At 39.9% G+C, this 19,212-nt stretch overlaps 1 protein-coding gene across 2 annotated transcripts; it reads right to left on the reverse strand.

Annotated features, from left to right (window-relative positions):
• Nucleotides 1–2,484: 2,484 nt before the first annotated feature.
• On the reverse strand, nucleotides 2,485–14,739 carry DDX52 (DExD-box helicase 52). 2 transcript variants are annotated; one of them, XM_073315730.1, is made up of 15 exons: nucleotides 14,592–14,738; nucleotides 13,850–14,114; nucleotides 12,791–12,930; nucleotides 11,587–11,772; nucleotides 11,034–11,177; nucleotides 10,230–10,341; nucleotides 9,411–9,483; nucleotides 9,024–9,227; nucleotides 8,635–8,725; nucleotides 7,993–8,115; nucleotides 7,573–7,723; nucleotides 7,060–7,135; nucleotides 6,079–6,150; nucleotides 4,826–4,918; nucleotides 2,485–3,706 (listed from the first exon to the last, which is right to left on the reverse strand). In XM_073315730.1, the coding sequence occupies exons 1-15, from the start codon at nucleotides 14,676–14,678 to the stop codon at nucleotides 3,652–3,654; spliced, it is 1,872 nt and encodes a 623-aa protein (XP_073171831.1). In that variant the 5' UTR covers nucleotides 14,679–14,738; the 3' UTR covers nucleotides 2,485–3,651. The 2 variants fall into 2 exon arrangements, with proteins under 2 accessions (XP_073171831.1, XP_073171832.1); XM_073315731.1 differs by lacking the exons at nucleotides 2,485–3,706; nucleotides 4,826–4,918 and adding an exon at nucleotides 4,934–5,166 and having other exon boundaries at nucleotides 14,592–14,739.
• Nucleotides 14,740–19,212: the final 4,473 nt, after the last annotated feature.

Below are 19,212 nucleotides of genomic sequence, written 5' to 3' on the forward strand. Positions count from 1 at the left end.
TCTCATTGGGTCAATTTACCCTTCTGTAAAATGGGTGTGCTTACCTACTCTATATGAGTATTGTAAAAATGTTTGTAAAATTCTTTGAAATCCTATGCTAGAGATGAGGTAGAAATGCAAGATTAAGAATTGTAAATCTCTCATCCAAGGTTCCTGAAAGCTATCTTAGTATTCAGTAAACAAAATCTGTTGCGATACTCCAGGAACAATATGCTAGACAGGATGTCTTCAGTTATGTTAACATCTTGGATAATTAACAAAAACTGTTCCTACATATCCATGCACTCATGGTAACAATCACAAAATTAAGCTGTGGAATTTACATTTAGGGTTAGTCTCTTAAAAAAAAAAAAAGCAGACTTCATAAAGCATATCACTTTTCCTCAGGCTCCTATACCCTCTAAGCACAAGAAGTGAAGAATACTGACATTCAGAGTGTAGATTACCATCATTTGTCTTGTTGCAGCAGAAGGCAATGGTTTCAGGAGGGTCTCTTAGGAAGACACCAAACTATCTGAATCTAAACTCATGAAGTATTTGTCCAAAATAACATCAAGCTGCTTTCTGGGGTAAAGCTGCGGCTCTGATCTACTTCAATAGGCTCAGTGCTTCAAAATGCAAAAGTGGAAAAATGGAAATTTCGCTGTACTTTTGTCTCAGTGTTAAGGTTAACATTGTCACCTGTTTGGTACCTTGATGTCAACTGAACTGTTCCTGACAAATATCTTACAAAGGTGTGTAAATAGAATTTGCATGCACACTGTTTATAAGCAGCACCAAAAACACTTTAGAAAGATTGTGCTGTATCAGAGAAATGAAGTTGCAAGTAGTCTGAGGTTCGTTGCTCCTGAACTCGAATGGAGTCTGCCCTTTCAGCACTACCTTCTCCCTGAAGACCTGCAGCTTCTCTCTAAAGCACAACATTGTAGATGTCACAATCCTAAAGCTATAAGTACAAGCCAGAGCTAGAACTGAAACAAATTCAGAATCCTCCATGTCCTCTTCCCAACAGTGATTAAAAAAACCCATTCCTTTTATGCATGAGACTACATCTCTCTCTCTTAGTTCTGATCCGGAAAAAGTAGATCTACAGTAATAGCCAGTATAATTGTCATTTTTATATCCCATTAGCTGCATCAGGCTAGACGCTGTCCCCTGGATGCTTGATGCTCTGGGGAACAGCCTGAAGAAAGAAAAAAGCAGGAGTCTTTTTTCCACTGCAGGAAGTGACAGGATCAGGAACGTAGGAACACAGCCCCCATTTCCATCAATTTCCTGTCCGTTTGTGCTGATGGCAGCATCTTCTAGCTGAGGATGCATGCTGCTACTTTGCAGAGGAGCAGCCGTGTATGGGCTACAATACACCGGTCCTGATGGTGGAACCGGTCCTGATGGTGCACCGGTCCTGATGGTGGAACCCTGCATCTCCCAGTATTGCCACTGTCCTCTCCCAGTACCAGGGAAAGCAGTAGTCGTTGTACAGTACACCGTACAAATGCTTGATAAGCTAGTTGATTTGGTATATGTTCAAGCCAATTTGCTACTCATCCCATTTTCAGAGTGCAGCAGGAGTACTACTGTATCTTTACACTTCAGTTGTGTTTGGCTAAAAGTACAGAACTATTTTAACTTCAGCACTCTGTGATTAGGTGAAGTGTGAGCTGCTGGCTACTCATGCAACTGTGCAGCAGTAGCTCATCTCTCTCCATGAGATCAGCAAGAAGCCTGCCCACACATATTAGGAAGCATGAAAATTCCAGACTGTTCCTATTTGCCATCTGCCAGGTATAAAGACCATAAAAAAATTATGGCATAAACTAGCGATGTTTAACATAATTGTACAAACTATGGGATACACAGCTGCTTAAGTTGCTCAGTGGTCTAGTGCTGGGTGTACTTCCTAAACTTTCAGAAACTACATATTCATATCTAACTCGGGCCTCTTTCCTGCTACAATAGCTAAACTGCAGTTCACTCTCTTTTGCAAATAAATCCTTAAAAAAAATAAAATGCTGGCTGGAATGTGTGGACATTAATGATCCCATGACATTAACTAGGAATTTTACCCAGGTCCATGAGCTAATAGGTTTCCTCCTGTTACTGCTATCCTATAGCATGCACCACAGCAACTGGGGACACTGACAGTTACAATTTAGTAATGTTATTATGGGGAAGTAGTGGTAACCCTTCTATTTAAGATTACCAAACACTTCCCATTATATTTTTTTCTCCAACTGGCATCTGTTGGTATTTTTGAGAACTGTAAGGTCCTCTATGACTTTTAGTAGGGACTTGAAATTATTGAACTGGGGAAATCTTTTAGATGATAGATGCACATCTGCATTCAGACAGATTAGATTTCAGAACAAGACACCAATTCCTACATAATTCCCATTAAATGTATTGTTTTACAGACATCATACAATAGATGTGTGAAAAGTAATGCAATCTGAGCCTAACTTGGAAATAAGCAGGAATCTGAAGTGACTGTTGATCAGTTTTTATTTTATCTTACTTTACACAACTTGTATCTTAGAAAATGGCTACAGACTTCAACAGAACAGAACAGATCAGCTCAGCAGTAGCCTACAGTAGATAATTTATGCATGGCTGGGATCCATTTACAAAATGGATTAACGGTGACAAAGCCTTGAGGAGGTGGAACTCCTAGTAAGAGTGTTGGATAGCTCTGCTGCAATACAACAAGGACAGTCACACGTGAAAGGATTAGCCTTGTGAAGAAGCAGCCAACTACTGTACTATTAGAACTATGTGGTAAGGAAACAGTGTATGAACAAAGTGGATTTAACAAGTGAAGAGAGAGCAGAATAAAGTGTGGGGTGTGTTCCTTTTCTTATGCAACAAATCAGCGGAACAATGTCTGCATACTTATTCTGCAAAGATACATGAACAGACTGAGGAATCTTTGTCTTAGAACTCTCCTTCTGAAGATCTTGTTTATTCGATTTTGAGGTTTAAGATTACCCCTACAATAAAGCTTCAGTGGTGTTTCTACAATTGTTTAATATGCTTCCCTGTCCCTTTCTTATTTCAAATTGATTTATATGGAATCAATATAGTTGTAAGACTGGGTCTTTAAAGTCTATCCTGTACATGAAATTAACAGAAGCAATGTGCTTAAGGAAATCTTCAACAGCTATCCTTACCCAGCACAATAATAAAGCTTATGTGCTCTGATCTTACATATCTGACCCCCTTAGCCATAACTTCAGAAAATATTCTAAGGGTGGTTTTATACCTCAGTCTAGAATAAACAGTGTTCTCAAGAAACGATAATGAACCACATAACACTTGTAACCCAAGTAGATGCTATTTGTGAGTGATTGCTCAGATGCCTGGGGTATTTCATTACAGGAGCATGCTCTTGCACTTCTATAAGAAGTACTCTGATGGACTTCCTCCACCAGTGTTCCATTAAGAATTTTCTTGTGTTAACACTAAATATATATATAAAAAAAGGAAGAAATATTGGCAGTGAGTGATCACAGTCTCTTTCCCCAATCCTCTGCTGCCATCCTACATTTTCCATGTCTATGATTCGGATAGGCGGTAGTTTCAAACTCAGTTTGTCAGGTGGCAGGATCATTTATACAATGTAGTCAACTTTCTGGACCAGTCTGTAATTGAGAGTCATTTTTTTGCCTCCTTGGGTTTCTTTTCCTTAATATTTTTCTGTATAATTTTCCTGAGAGAAATAACAAATTAGAGATTAAGGCATCCAAGCATATATATGCTTGAAAGATGAACCACGTATCTGAACCACTCATTAGCCTCCCATTACGGATGTCTTTTTGCCTACCTACATCGCGGACTTTAACATTCAGTGCACTTAACATAAAACAAGCATCTAACAGCAACAATCTTCAGAAGTTTTTATCTCTAATGCAGTACAAGGCCTTTATGGCCAAAGATAGTCAACTCTGCCAGATCCCCATGTGCACAAACATGGACTCAAATTAGACGAGTAAACCAGTTTTCACATGGTCCTAAAAATAGGGGGTGAGTTTATACCACCATCATTTAAACATTCAGCATTTGTAGTAATCCAGCGTACCATTCAGGAATGGTACGCTTCTTTTGCCTCTTCAAATAAGTAATACTTTCTCTTCATCTTATGTCACCCTGAGATGCATGTCTCTGCCAGTCAAGCCCAAGCCCCAGGAAATCTGTTCCACTTACCCAGAGAGAGAGAGAGAGATTCTAGGTCTTCTTGACTGCAGAGGTTAAGCCACCGTGAACTGTGACTACAGATTTGTTATTTCTGTTAAAATTTCATATTTTTTAAAAACTTCCAGGAAGGGGAATGGATTGGCTCGGATGATTGACAGTTTGTCTGGAGAGCTGTACTTCAATGTCACAGGTTCAAATTCAACCCAGCTTCATAATGAGCTGAATTGCTACCATCCGATAGTTGTTTGGTGGCATGTAAAAGGAATTATTGGCCTCAATCTGGTTCCCAATGAACAGATGTTTGCACTAAGAGTCAACACCATAAACTGGCACCCTTACTAGCAGTCTCAGCAGAGAGGTCAAGGACTGAATTGGCTACTGAGATTGGACCAGTGGTGATCCATCCAGTTCAGGTATGAAGCACACTGACGGGCAACATGGGGAAACTTGCACCGCTGGTGCCATTGCTGGACCTATCTTGTGGATAATGTCTCTAGAGGGTCAATTGAGCTATCCATGTACACAGTAAATTTACATACAATTTTCTCTTTTTTTAAAATCTGAAGTTCACTCTCTCCCTGTAGGTAAATAAAAACAGATTATCCCTCAGGCCCTTTTGAAAGAAACCACTTACTTTTTTTTCTTGGCTTTTTCTAATAAGTACTGAGGAGTGGTACGAATGTGCTCCCTTTCCAATGGTTTCTTAATCAGCTTCTTCTTTTGTTTGCTGAATATGGCATTTAGGAAAATAAGATTAAGGCTCTGTTAAAGGCCAGCTCAACATCTGAAATAAACATACTAGGTACATACAATACCTTCAGATCCTCCAAAAAATAACTACCAACAACTAATGCAAATTTTGTACAGTTGGTTTATTCCAAGGATTTAACAATTCAGCCAGCTCTCTCTTTTGGAGTTTCCCCTTCTTTGTCCTTATCCCAGCGTGGCTGCTTCCGTCTGGACAAGTAAGCCCATCTTTATTTTAAATAGGTTTTAAAAATATTATGCATTGCTGAAACATGTGAAAAATGGTATATATACACAGATTTCTAGCTTTGTGTTAAAAGTGGTCAGGCCTATATGAAAAAGATACAAGTAGTGTTTTTTACAAAACACTCTGGAAATTTCTACAAACTTCCAGAAACACTCTTAGCAGTTGGGCAGTGTTAGAGGCTGGCAGTCCTCCAGGATTTTACCCTCATTAGGGCTCTGATCCTGCAATGAGGGCCACCTATGCAAAGCTCACTGCAGGACCAGGGATGCTAGGAGTAGATTCTTAGCAGCCTGAGGCTTCAGAGGGGATAATTGTTTTTATAGAATTTAAGGAGACTACTTTCTTAAAAAAGAAACTCTGGTCACAGCTATTTTTATTCCTAAAAGTGCAGCTATAGATTTGCCCAATTATAAACGTGTAAGCTAATCAGAAGGAAGAAAAACTAGAATCCTATTCCCTTACAGCAAAACATTCCTTGTTTTGTTTCTCTCTGTCCTCAGGTAAGAACTGTCCAATATAAACACTCAGACTAAAAATGAAAATATCTGTATTTGATTTGTTAACTTCTTTAGTAGTTTGAACTTAAGTTCTGGAAGTCTCTCTTGTCCTTCTTTTATCCACACAACATGTAATTTAATTATGTTTACCAATGTGTTTTGCTCACATCTGTTTAATGCACCTGGAGCTACAAACAAGAGGCCAACATCAAACTTCACCCCTTCCCACCCCTATCCCCCACCCCCATTTTAACTACCCTTCATAAAATGTAGAATATTAATTCTGACAATAAGTATGAAGAAAAGTTGGAAGCACCTCCACAAAAAGAGTAATATCTAGCAAATTGCTTGCAACTCTCAATCTCAAATGTCACACAAATCACAAAGCAACCTTACCTTTGCAGTTTGTGGAAGGTTTTTATATAGTCTGGCACGGGACAGCCAGCCTGCTGGATAACGTTGGCTACACTGGAAGAGAGGGGGGGAAAATATCAAATAAAGTTCTGAATTCCTGAGTAGATATATAGTTATTTAATGCAGAACAACTATAGCTGGGTTACTTCTCATCTGCAATGAAAATAAATGAGCCAGGGAAGTTTGAAGCAGAAAGAGAAAATAGTAACCATCAAATGATCTGGAAGAAAAACAAACACTCAAGTTCACTGGCTTGTAATGAACTGAAACTAAAATCACTTATCTACCATAGTTACTATACTAATGGGATCGGAGTAATGAGAAGCCAAAAAGGAAAGTTTTGCCAAAGACTTAATTCACAAGCATCAGTAGGCTGAGCAATGAGACTAGGACTGTAGTTTCAAAACCACTGCAGAATGCAGAAGCTTTTTGAAAAAACTATCAGCAGTTTTGTTTGGTAGTGCAAGGCAAAAGACTTAGGAGGACCAAAAAATAGCACCCACAGCTACGTGGCAGACCAGGTCAATTGCATTGGCCTTACTGCTATTAAATAGTCACACGTTCATCAATTCCACTAACGAGCCCTGATATTTCACTGTTTGCTTATAAACCGTGTTGTGAATATGTCAGTCCCTTGTATTGCCTTTATTGGGTTTGAATGTAACAAGTGAGAGGACACTGAATTCTCTATCAGTGCATTCACAAACTGCCTCAAGGTCCCACACTAAAGGGTAATTTGATGACAGGTCACCTTGCAGTTCCAAATATGGAAAGCTGAGAACTGAAACTTCACACTTTAGTTTTACATACTTCGGGGTGGATACAAAAGTGTGAAAATGTTATGCCGGGGTGAGGAATTTAATACCAAACGCACAACCATGTGGTAATTGTTTGTTCTGAGAAAGAATCCCACAACGTGGGATTGAAACTTAAGGAGCATCACTGTCACATTTCCCAATTTACCTTCGTAATAAAGGTTTATCATCTTCAGTAAAAAAAGTAATTGCTTTTCCTGTGTGTCCTGCTCTTCCAGTACGACCTGTCAAAGACCAATCATGCAATAATGTTAAGAGTTTTAACTTTAATACTTTCCAGCAGCTTAATGAAGTAATTCTTCCTCCTTAACTATCACCAAGTGCAGTTTGAAAACTACGAAGTCATATATTGGCACTTAGCCATGTAGTTCATGATTAAGAGTAATAAGTTGCAACTACGAAGGATATAAAAACACTTTACAAACAAGAATTAAGGATCATAAAACCTCAGGGAGGTAGGCGAGAAACCCAGTTTTACAGATGGATGGAGGTATGAAGTAGATTAAATGATGTGGCAAAGTCAGCGTCAGAGTTGGGGTAATCCAGGAGGCTTGATGCCAAGATTTGTACTCTAAACACCAGACAATACTCTCCATTCAAAAGCTAACACAGACAGAGAACGAGTCCACACATCCTGCTTTGTCGAAGAACACGTACTCACCTATCCTGTGGATGTATTCCACGGCACTGGTTGGGAAGTCATAGTTAATGACCATATTCACTCCTTTGAAGTCAATCCCTCGTGCTAGCAAGGCTGTGCAGATAAGCACCCAAATCTTCCCAGCTCTGAAACTGTGTACTACGTTATCTCTCTGGTGAAACACAAATTGTGTAAGTAGCCTCCTAATTAGCAGCTTGAGAATGGAAGAGGGTTTGTGTATGGATATCTGCCAACATTATACTAAAAACAGTAAGTCCAATTCCCACCTTCCTTCCAAACAAAAGAACCCACAGTCATGACACAAGACCAACTGTCACACTTAACTACCACAGGTGGATGTTCTAGTTCTTACACGACAGCACGTACAATCTGCTTTCTGAACAGTTTCTGTACAAGACGACTATATTTACGGACTCCTACCTGTTGCTGTGTTTTGTCTGCATGGATGACATCCACATTGATTCCTTCATAAATGAGTTCATGGAAGAGCTCTTTAGCCCTTTCAATGGACTGCACAAAAACAAGGACAGGAGGAGTGAATCCCTGCAAGAGAACAAGCTTGTGTAAGGCTCTCAAGGTTTCTGCTTACAAGTCCTTTTCCCATCTCAGTTCAACTTCAGTACTGTGCTGCCATGGATTTAATCAGCCTGCATACTTTACATTTCAGATGGTGATTTTTGACTGACAAAACTCTCCTGAGGCCTGGATTAAGCAGATTCTGATTTAGACAAGTTATACCTGGGCTTTGGGATGAGGACTAAATTTGCCTCATAGAAAGCAACAATCTATTTTTCAATCTAGAAGAAAGAACTGAGCAGCTCCCTGACTACAAACAACAATAAAAATATTTTCAAGTAAAATTTAATTTATAATGAACTGTAAAAATTCTGTCTCTATTTTACTTGAGTATGGGTTAAAAAACTGAGACCAAAATATACAGAAGGCCTTCTCGTTTTCATAGGCAGGCAGACTCACTCTTTTTTCAATGCAGTACATTTTGCACTGCAGCAGAGTTAGTAAGTTAATAAGCAAGGAAGAGGATGCTCAGTCAGTCATAACTACCTTTTTAACAAGGTCTCTCATTGCCAGTAGTTTTCCTGTCTCTGAGCCAACAAACAAGAGCTCTTGATCTACTGTCTCCGCTGCAGAGTTTCTGAAACAAAAATCAAATCACACAGAAATAAGCCATTGTTAGTGTCTTACAGGTATAAGAAGTTTACTACTGAAAAAAGAAATACTTCACATCTTGCAGTACTTTCTCCCTCCTCCTCCTCAAGGTAATGCTCCCTGCTCTCAGCAAATAAATACTCAAAGCAGAACAGTACCTTCCCCTGTTGCATAAAAAGGACCCATAATACTGCCCCGCAGATCTGATTGTTGAGATGGCTGAAACTGTGACAGTAAGTGAACAGCTGAGGAATAGAAGACCTAGTCAATACCTGCACGCTTACCTTGCTCCAACAGATACCAAAATGACATTGTCTAGGTTGAGTTTGCACCATTGCTCTACATCGAATGCAAAGGTTGCGCTGAACAAGGCTCTTTTGACAACATGGGACGTGCATGCCAGGAAGATGGAGGCTAACTGGTCTCTGAACCCCGACTTCCCATCTTCAAATAGTTTGTCTGACTCATCAACCACCAACCATTCAACTCTAGGAAAAACAAGATTTTTTTGTTCAATAGTAGCACCTTGGAATTAAAATATAATATTGTGTCCTGAAAGGACACAATAGGTTTAAATTTTGTGCATGCATAGATATAGTACGTGTTCAGAGATTCTGACAGGAAGAAAGTCACTAGCAAAAACAAACTTAAAAAAAAACCCCACTTCATACCTTGTCAAGTCTATGCCTGGAGGATCTTGTTTCAGCAAATAAATGAGTCTGTTTGGAGTAGTCACTAGTATATCTATAGGAAAAGCAAAACAATGTTAAAGAGAAGCAGGAGGGAAAAAAGCATGTTGAAATAGACATGCAGCATGGTCTAATGATCTGAGCACAGACCTTGGACCCAAGAGCACTAATCCCTGACCTGACACTGATTTGCTGAGAGGCCTTGGGCAAGTCACTTAATCTCCCTGTGTTTCTGATTATCCCATCTGTAAAAATGGAGCTATTCATTTTTATTTATTTACTTGAAATATAAGGGTGTTGTGAGGATTTGTTAACATCCAAAGTTATATAAAAGCTAAGTCTTGTTAAGTAGCTATAGTTTACAACGTGTAGTGGATAAGATTCCGATGGCAGAGCCCAATGATTCTGCATTAATAAGCCACCACAAAGCACTGAAGTGGTTGCCACTTTGCTTTCCATAACCAAACTTAGCTACATGCCTGTATTCCAACAGCCGAATGACAGAGCACAGTCAGTTATCAGAGTGCTTGTTTTCTCCTCACCACCCCAAGTTGCTTTTCCAGTATTCAAGTGGCATTTGTTTTGTACAGCAGAGGTAGCTCTCCCCTTTTTAATTTCTGGAGCTATTTCTCCTCCACCGCTTTTAACGTCTTGATTCCAAGGATAATGTATTCACAGAAGCAAGTGACTACAGGACTTGGATGGCACTTACTGACCCATTTAAATCATACATCATTTAAAACTTGTGTTCTAGGTTTCAAAGACTTCAGAGAATCCCTATGCAGTCATTAGAATGATTACCAAATTTCTGCGATGATTTGGGTCCAAACTTCTTGGTTGCTTCAACTGCTTTATGGATCATATGTATTCTGAATCCAGACCCCTCAGACAGCTTTACTAGCTCTCGGTGGGTCTGAAATATACAATACATAGTGGGGTATCTTTTGGAACAAACAAACAAACCTACACAGAGTGTAAGACATACACAGCTTCAAAAACCACTTAGATTTCAGGGTTGAAAAAAAAAAACCCAACAACTTTTAAATTGAAGTATTTTTGACATCACAAAACTCAGGCTTCCAACATGAATTATTCACTTGCACAAAATTCTCCCCACAGGTCTGCATGCCACAGTTTGTCTCTTACTGGCTGCTCTCACTACATATACAAAAATCCCATTGATGTAAAATGGAACTCCACAAACAAAGAAGAAATTGATTACCTGAGTTAAGATTAAGACTTAAAAGGATGTTTTTACCTCAAATACAGAAAATAAGGTAGCACTAACATTTCCTGTGCTCATCTGCTGGATCATAAGTGTTAAAAGTTGTAATGGAATTTTAAAACAAGATCCAGAAGCCTTGAGTCCCAGTCTCCTGTTCTAACCATGTCTTTAGATTTCATAATACCCCAAAGTGTAGTAGTCACAGAAGACAGACATTTCTTTGAACATTCTTTCATATACACTTGAATTTTATCAGATAAAGTCTGAAGGTAGAAAAGAAAAACAGGCCCATCAAGCTTCTGTTTTTCTGAATCAGAATAATGGGAGTACTTACAAATGCAGTGCAAAATTATTTTATGACAACTTAAAAAAAACCCTACCTGACTAGCAAGTTCTCGGGTAGGCGATATGATCAGAGCTCTAAATCCTTTATTCATAGGTTGTTTCAGATGTGCTAAAATAGGAATGCTAAAAGCCAAAGTCTTTCCTGATCCAGTGGGAGCAGAAGCCAGAAGTTCCCGACCCTATGAATATAAAACAAGAAAAAGCTGAACATTTACATTTAGTGTTTTTTATTAAATGCAAAAAGCTGCATTAACACAAATGTTAGGGTTACATATTAGGACCCCCCCCACACAAAAAAAAATCAGGAAATGCAGAAGTTAAGGTTCTCACACTGTGTTACCTCAGCCATATTGCACCTACTACAAGTTGAGGTTATATTTAAACTGGTTTCCTAGCAATAGAAAATAGTGAATTTGAGGAAGTTAAATTATAAGATGTTTCCACTAGTTATATTATCACAAGATCTGAGGATGAACTACAGTACTATGTTTAATCTATTTTAAAATAACATTTTTATGTCCCCAATGGGAACTCTGTCCGAGTTATACCATCTCATTGTCTATCAAAGTGTAAGACAAGGAGACTTACATGAAGCATGACTGGAATGGCTTGCATCTGAATTGGCGTAGGGACCTGGAAGCCAGCAGCTTGAATATTCTGCATTATTTTAGGCTGGATTTTATATTCTGCTTGAAGCTGCTCAAATGTGGCAATTGGTTCAGGGAGATCTGTTCCTTGGATACTAATCTTGTGTTTATTTCTGAAATGGTTTATCTAGAAAGCAAAATGTAAAAATTATGCAACGTGTCAGAAAATAGCAGCAGCCACTTTATTCTTCAATAATGCATTTTCAGATAAATTGATTAAGCCTCATAAGACCTTTACGAAGGTAGTATTTTACAGATGTGAAAATGTGACTTCAGCTCTCTCTGTGGGAACTTGTTCGAGTCAGAACTGAAAGTAGGACCCAAGTCTTCTGATTCCCATTCCTGTACTCTTAACAACCACACAAGGATGCCTCCCCCAAAAAACCCATAAATGCTCTAAATAGTTTTCAAACTTAATGCTTTAAAAAAACATTTCCTAGAAGAAAATTACAGAACAGTCACAACCTTTACAGCTTTATTGTCAGCATTTAGGTTTCTCCATTAACATCTGCTATACTACAGATAAAGATGCTGATCCTGCAAAGACTTATTGATGTGCTTAAATTTACACAAAGGAATACAGTAGAACCGACCAGTCAACCAGACACCTCATTTGAAACAGGAAGTACACAATCAGGCAGCAGCAGATCCCCCTCCCCCCCAAAAAAAGGCAAATGCAGTAGTGTGTTAAATGTTAACTACTAAAAAAATAAAAGGAAAGCATTTTTCTTCTGCATAGTAGAGTTTCAAAGCTCTATTATGTCGATGTTCAGCTGTAAACTTTTGAAAGAACAAGCAAAACATTTTGTTCACAGTTAGGAACATTTCACAGTTACGAACAACCTCCATTCCCAAGGGGTTCATAACTCTGTGGTTCTACTGTAGTCCACTATTTACGTGCATTAACTTAAGCACTTCAACAAGTGTTTGGATAGAATCATAGCTAGTTATTAACTTACCCTAGATTAAGTTCCTTTTTGTGACACTAGTAAGTACACACATTTGGATCAATTTTCCAATTCCTTTGTCACACTATACTGACTTTATCGCAAAAGACACAGCAAATGACTGCAGCTTCCAGATGACATGCTCATAAAAGTGAGTACACAACTATTTTTAGTTACATTCAAATAAGCAAGCCTCACCTTTTGCTGTCTGAGTTGTTCCAGTTTCTCTGCAGTGGGTTTCTTTTCCCCCTTTTCTCTTGTATCTTTAATCTTTGTTTCCAAAGAGGACATCCACAATATCCCATCATTTTCCACATCAGAACTGACTGAAACAGGTTCTAAAAATTTCAATGAATGTGCATTATTTTAAAAAAAAAAATCAAGTCAAAGAATAATGTAGTAGGAGGAATTGACATTAGGAGCTTGATCTTAAGACCAATGAAGTCAATGGTAATGTTCCCATTGACTCCAATGGTTGCAGAATCAGACACCACGGCCTTAGTTCTGCATTCTGGAAAGATTATTTCATTAGCCCTGAACTCAGCCAGCCAAAAAAAAATTTCTCCAGCCTCTTCGGCCAAGAACATAGCGGGTAACTTCCACAGATTTTTAGCATAAAATAAATTACAGACCAATTAAGGCCAGGGAAGGGAATAAACTAAACCCATATAAAGCACCTTTATTCCAGCATAATTGCATCCATTCCCAAAACCAACACAGTTATACTGGAACAAAATTGTTGGAGATCAGGCTTCGAGAGACTTCTTCAGCAGTTAGGTAATTTGGATGGAAGACTTCTGCAGCATCCTAGCACCACTCTCTCTTCTCTTTTTTTAAAAACAGAGAGAGTGCGATTATCTGGATAGTGGTATCAGAGTTCAGTATTACTAAAATACAAAGACATCAGTGAGAAACTTTTTTTAAATTAATTTTAGTGAGAAATTTAACTCAGAAAGCAAGGAATTAAGAAAACTCTTGTTTTTAAAACAACAAACCTTAGGAAAATTACCTTTGCGGAGCAGACATTTAAGACAATAACAAGAATCAAGTACTAGTCTTTTAGAACTGTATTCGTTCACAAGCGTTTCATGGCATTTGTTATAACACAATTTATCAGTGTTAGAAATTTATTTTGCTTGGTGATTCCTACACTTGTTCATACAAGTCAGATTTCTCAGATTTGTTACTCAAGTTCTGTTTCTGTTACTTAAGCAATTGAAGCACATTCTCTTGTACAGAAGAGAAGAATCTCACTACCTTGGGTCTTTCTCTTCCTTTTCTTCCCTTCAAAGTTCCCTGTGTCTTGTTTTCTCTTCCTTGCAGTCCCTGCATTAAGCCTCTCTTCGGAGTCATCTACTTTCTCATCCATGTGCGATTCACGTCGCTGTATTTTAGCTTTGGATTTCTTGGAGCCACTTGTTCCCAGGCCATTTTCAGAAATACTTGGAAGCTTTGTATCTTTGCTTCCAAAAAAGTCAAGACTCTCTGGAGGGTCAAATTCAGTGTCTCTCACTTTTACCACCTGAAATTTAAAAAGAAAGAAAGAAAGAAAGAAAGAAAGAACTCAACCGATTGAATGAACTGCTCCAGTATCAACGAAAAGCGCTTTGCTCGGACTATTCTAACAAACACCAGAGCGGGCCGGAACCAGGAACCGAGGAAGGGATCCTGGGGCCAGATCATCCACCAAGGGCGGGGGGCCAGAACCAGAATCTGGGCGGGGGAACCATCAGGGTCAGAGACAGGACCGGGCAGGCATCAGGACCGGCCAACTAGCAACACCAGGGGCCAGGACTGGGCACCCAGCTAGAGACCCGGCCCGGGAGCCTGGGCCAGAACCAGGGACCGGGAGATCGATCAAGGAGCCAGAACCGGCCCATCACGCGAGAGCCGGGGGGTGGGGGGAGAAGGAGGGACCAGAACCACGAGACCCGGCCCCGGGGCGGGCGGAACCAGGCGCCGGCTCGCAGCGAGGACCGGGACCGGGACCGGGCGGTACCTTGAAGCGCTGGGCGTCCTGGCTGAAGCGCTTCAGATCGAACCTGGCGCCAGCCCCCAGCTTCCGGAAGAGCCCGTAGGAATCCATCTTTGCCCGGCATGCACCGCGGCGGCGAGGCGCTTCCCAGCATGCTCTGCGCTGCGCATGGGCCAGAACGCGGCGCTACCCGGCATGCTCTGCGGCTGAGGGCTGCCCAGGGCTCCACCATCGTGGGTCCGGGAGGAGAAAATCGTCACTTCCGGCTAGGTCAAGGCCAGAAGGTCCCTTTCCGCCAGGGCCCATGTCAGCTACGGGTCCCTCGCAGCCCCCAGGATGATAGTGGTGTTGTCATGGCAACACCTTGCAGGGCGACGCGATGCGGTCACAGCATCACGCGATCACAGTGTAATGTAATGCCGTCACAGCAACATGTTGCGTCACGGTGACACGTGGTCCCCTTACACCCTCATGGGATGGTGTGATACCCCCACACCATGTAATGCTCTCCTTTTATTTATTTAGCGTTTGCATATTCGCTGAGCCAAGCCATAGCGTCTTGAGTGGCCAAGTGGAGCTCTCGGGGCGCACCACGGACTTTGGTTAGCGGGCACAGCTGGACAACGTGTGCCATTGTTACTTTGCAAAAAGAAAAGGAGGACTTGTGGCACCTTAGAGACTAACCAATTTATTTGAGCATGAGCTTTCGTGGGCTACAGCTCACTTCATCCGATGCGTTCAGTGGAAAATACAGTGAGGAAAATACTTTGATCTGTGCTGCAGCTACAGCTTGGATTGTGTTGCTGTGGAGATTGTATCGAAATGGCCTGTAATGGTGTCCTTGCAATACAAGGCAGTGCATCGTGATTCCCAGTCATTAGATCAAGCCAAAGGAACATCACATCGCTTTGCTGCTATCAGCGTGCAGTGCTCCTGTATCAAAATGTAACCCGGGTGCCTTAAAAATATCATGACATCAGGACATAACTATCTCCATATGAACTTTTTGAGTTAAGGTGTTACTGCACAACTTGAAAAATGCACTTGTCCACTAGTTGGTGAAAAGTGGGACCTGGCAAGTGAAGCGCTACAACTTGTGCAGCAAAGGAATTTAACCGTATGGCATTAAACCAAATTGCATCCAAAATAAATAAATTAAATAAATAAAAACATGTCAAAAAGTCATATCACAGCGTAACAGTAACGAGTGACACTGCTATTCCAAAACATCACCATATTGCAACAAAACGTTATTTTGACAACAGAGCTCTCTTAACACGATGCCGTTGTAACCAGATGTCATTATAGCGTGCCAAATTATTGTATAAAAATGTCTTCATGGCGGCAGTATGATATCGTTGCATTAAAATGACACCATATTGAATCAAATGATGTTCTACTGAAACATTAAATCACATCAGATCAAATTGTCATGTAGGTGGGATGGTGATACCTTTAAAAACCTGCATGAATGAAATTAATTCCTCCAAACTACAGTAACTCTTTTCTTTCACTTTTCTTTTTGCGAATACAGGCTAACACAGCTGTTACTCTGAAACCTTTCACTTTATGGTATCTTGTGCATCTGGAGTCTCTTTAACTGACAGATAATCTTTGTGAAGTTTCATTCTTTAAAAATACAGTAATAATCACTAAGCCGCTTTTAAAAAAATAATTCAAGTTATTAGGGGGACTCATGCATACTTGATTCCCAATGACCTATTGCCATACATGAATATTAGTACCACATGGTGGCACTATGGGTGCCTGTGAAACAGGATTGCATCCTTCGATGTATACGGCTGCTTCTAGGCTTTGGCCCAGCAAATACTTACATTCTATTATTCCTTCCTTCAGGAAACCTCTCACAGATTAGGACATGACCAGTTGAGATCTAATAGATGGATCTTTTATTAAAATGATTGCAAACAAACAAAAAACAACCAAACCAAACCCAAAACTTGGAACTAACAAGATGTTTGCTGATCATCACTCTTCACTCTGCTTGTATATTATATTCCTTCCTCCTTAACCCTATGTTTGTCTTGTCTAGACTGCAAGTTCTTCAGGGCAGAGAATGTCTCTTATTTTATGTTTGGACAGGGTCTACTACATTGGCTCCCTGATCTCAGTTGGGATCCTTATGTAGTACTCAGAGTAACAGCCGTGTTAGTCTGTATTCGCAAAAAGAAAAGGAGTACTTGTGGCACCTTAGAGACTAACCAATTTATTTGAGCATGAGCTTTCGTGAGCTACATCCGATGAAGTGAGCTGTAGCTCACGAAAGCTCATGCTCAAATAAATTGGTTAGTCTCTAAGGTGCCACAAGTACTCCTTTTCTTTTTATGTAGTACTGTAATTCTACTGTTACTACTAACTGATTATATATATTTTATTATCAGTTATTCATTTAGGCTAAATAATATACATCAGATAATTAAGTTTCTTTCTGCCCGGGTATGCATATTTTTTCTCTGGGAAGCAATGCCTTAAATTTACATAGCAGTATTTGATGTGATTGTTGGAGCTGTTGTTTGCAGACCAGTGAGCTAGCCAGATGTTATGCTGGGATCCTACTCTTGCGGCTTGTGAGTGTAAAAGAAGCTTTTTGCATCCTTCCTCTCCACAACCCCTGGTGCCCCTTCAAAGCAGAGGGCAGGATCCAGGCCTGTACACAATCTCTTTGCATGTTTGCAAGCTGAACATATGTGTCACAGCATCAAATGGTGGAAGAGCAATACAAACAATCTGATAAAACAATGAGTTTAGCTCCCAATGTTCTTTTCTCCATCATATACATTTTTAGTCACTTATGTCAGATTATTAAACAAATCTGAAATACAAAATGCAGCATCCAAGTCATAAAACTGTTCAACATCTTTATGGGCCTCATTTCAGCATTTTGTTCTTTTGTATGTCCCTGATGGCAAGTTAACGACACGACTGTTTCACCTAATTTTAAAGGAGCACCTCATTTAAATAGAAGGACAAAAGCGCCTGAAACAACTTTTTGTTCACATGTGTCAGCATCTTCCTGATTTACAGTATAATTAGCTGGTTGCAAAGAACTGATAGGCCAACCCCTCTCCTATCAATCACTTCACAAGGAAGTTTGGGTCATCAGCTCTATTGGGCAGAAACACTGCATTATAGGGTATGTCTACAGGTTGAGCTGAGCGGTTGATTCCCGACTCAAGAAGACATATGTGCACAAGCTCTCAAGGAGCTAGCATGTGAAAATTAGAATGTAACTGTGGCAGCATGAGCTGTGGGAGGGGCTACCTGCCCAGAGCATGTACCATCTGAGACCCTATGCACATACTTGGGGTGACTAGCCCATCTCACTTCTCATGCTGCTGCAGCTAGACTGTGTCTAATGCATAGCTCGATGAGAGCTATCGTGAGTATATCTCTTTGAGTCGGGAATCACACTCTCAACTCCAACTGTAGGTATAGACTTAGAAATGTAAAACTGACTTACAAAGTTCCAGATACTTTCCCACAGGGTGGATTGAGAATTTATTACTATGTTGCCTTGTTTGTGTTGTTTGTGTCACCTCTCCTAGCATCTCATCTATTGGCCTGATCCAAAACCCACTGAAGTCATTGGAAAGATTCTCAAGTGACTACAAAGGATCGGCCCTCTCTTTAAGGGTCATCCTATAGACATTTCCTTCTGAGTTTAGCCCTAATACAGCAAAGTGCTTAAACACGTATTAACATTAAGTAACTCCGAAGTTGAAGTTAAGCATACGCTTATGTACATTGCTTAATGCTTACTGCTATAAGTACAGCTATATTGGATCCAGTCTCATACATATCATCTGGTACCAGGCTTAAACAAGAAAATATTAGAGGCCAGTACAAATAGGCCATTTGAAGCAGAGCTGTTCAGGCCCACCAGTGTGCTTTGCATAGATAAAGATCAACATTTAATTTAATTCATGCATTTATTCATTATAAGAAAGTTCAGGGCCTTAACATTAAAGTTACATCTACTAAAACTTTATAGCAGATCAAATGATACAGTTTTTGTTCTGGTGTTCTTGAAGGTAAAACAAACAAAATTCCAACGAAGCAACATTTTAGTATCAACATCACCAAAGTTATTTTCTGTAATACAATTCTCACGGGCCAATTGTTTGTATTGCCAACATCTGAGAAATCTAAGCAATACATGCCACAATAATTTCAACTGGAATATTTAAGTTACTTTTCTTCTGTAATGCTCACTGTTTTAATTACAAGCTTTGAGATGAAAAATTACATCAATTCAGTCCTCCCTACAGTCAATATCTGTCTGATTTATGGCACACTTTCTCCGCCAACCTTTTGACTTTCCAGCATGCAAGTGGAAGTATTTGTATGAAGTCCCCGGGAGGGCACAATGTACAAAACAATATTGCTTGTGCTCTTCATTTGTAGTGCAGCACTGAGCCATTTTTTTCCACAGTAAACAAAGAGTTCACAAGAAACTCCAAACAATATCATTAGGGTCATTAACCAGAGTTCACTTGCCTGATCTTCATTAAGATGTAATGACTAATGGCTGGTTGGGAGGGTATGGGGAAGAATGCTGAAGCATTTGTGTAACAAAGAACTATAAATCATCTCAAATACACTACAAACATCCATCACTTACCCA

This window comes from Lepidochelys kempii, chromosome 17 (assembly GCF_965140265.1).
Source record: "Lepidochelys kempii isolate rLepKem1 chromosome 17, rLepKem1.hap2, whole genome shotgun sequence".
Lineage (NCBI taxonomy): Eukaryota > Metazoa > Chordata > Testudines > Cheloniidae > Lepidochelys > Lepidochelys kempii.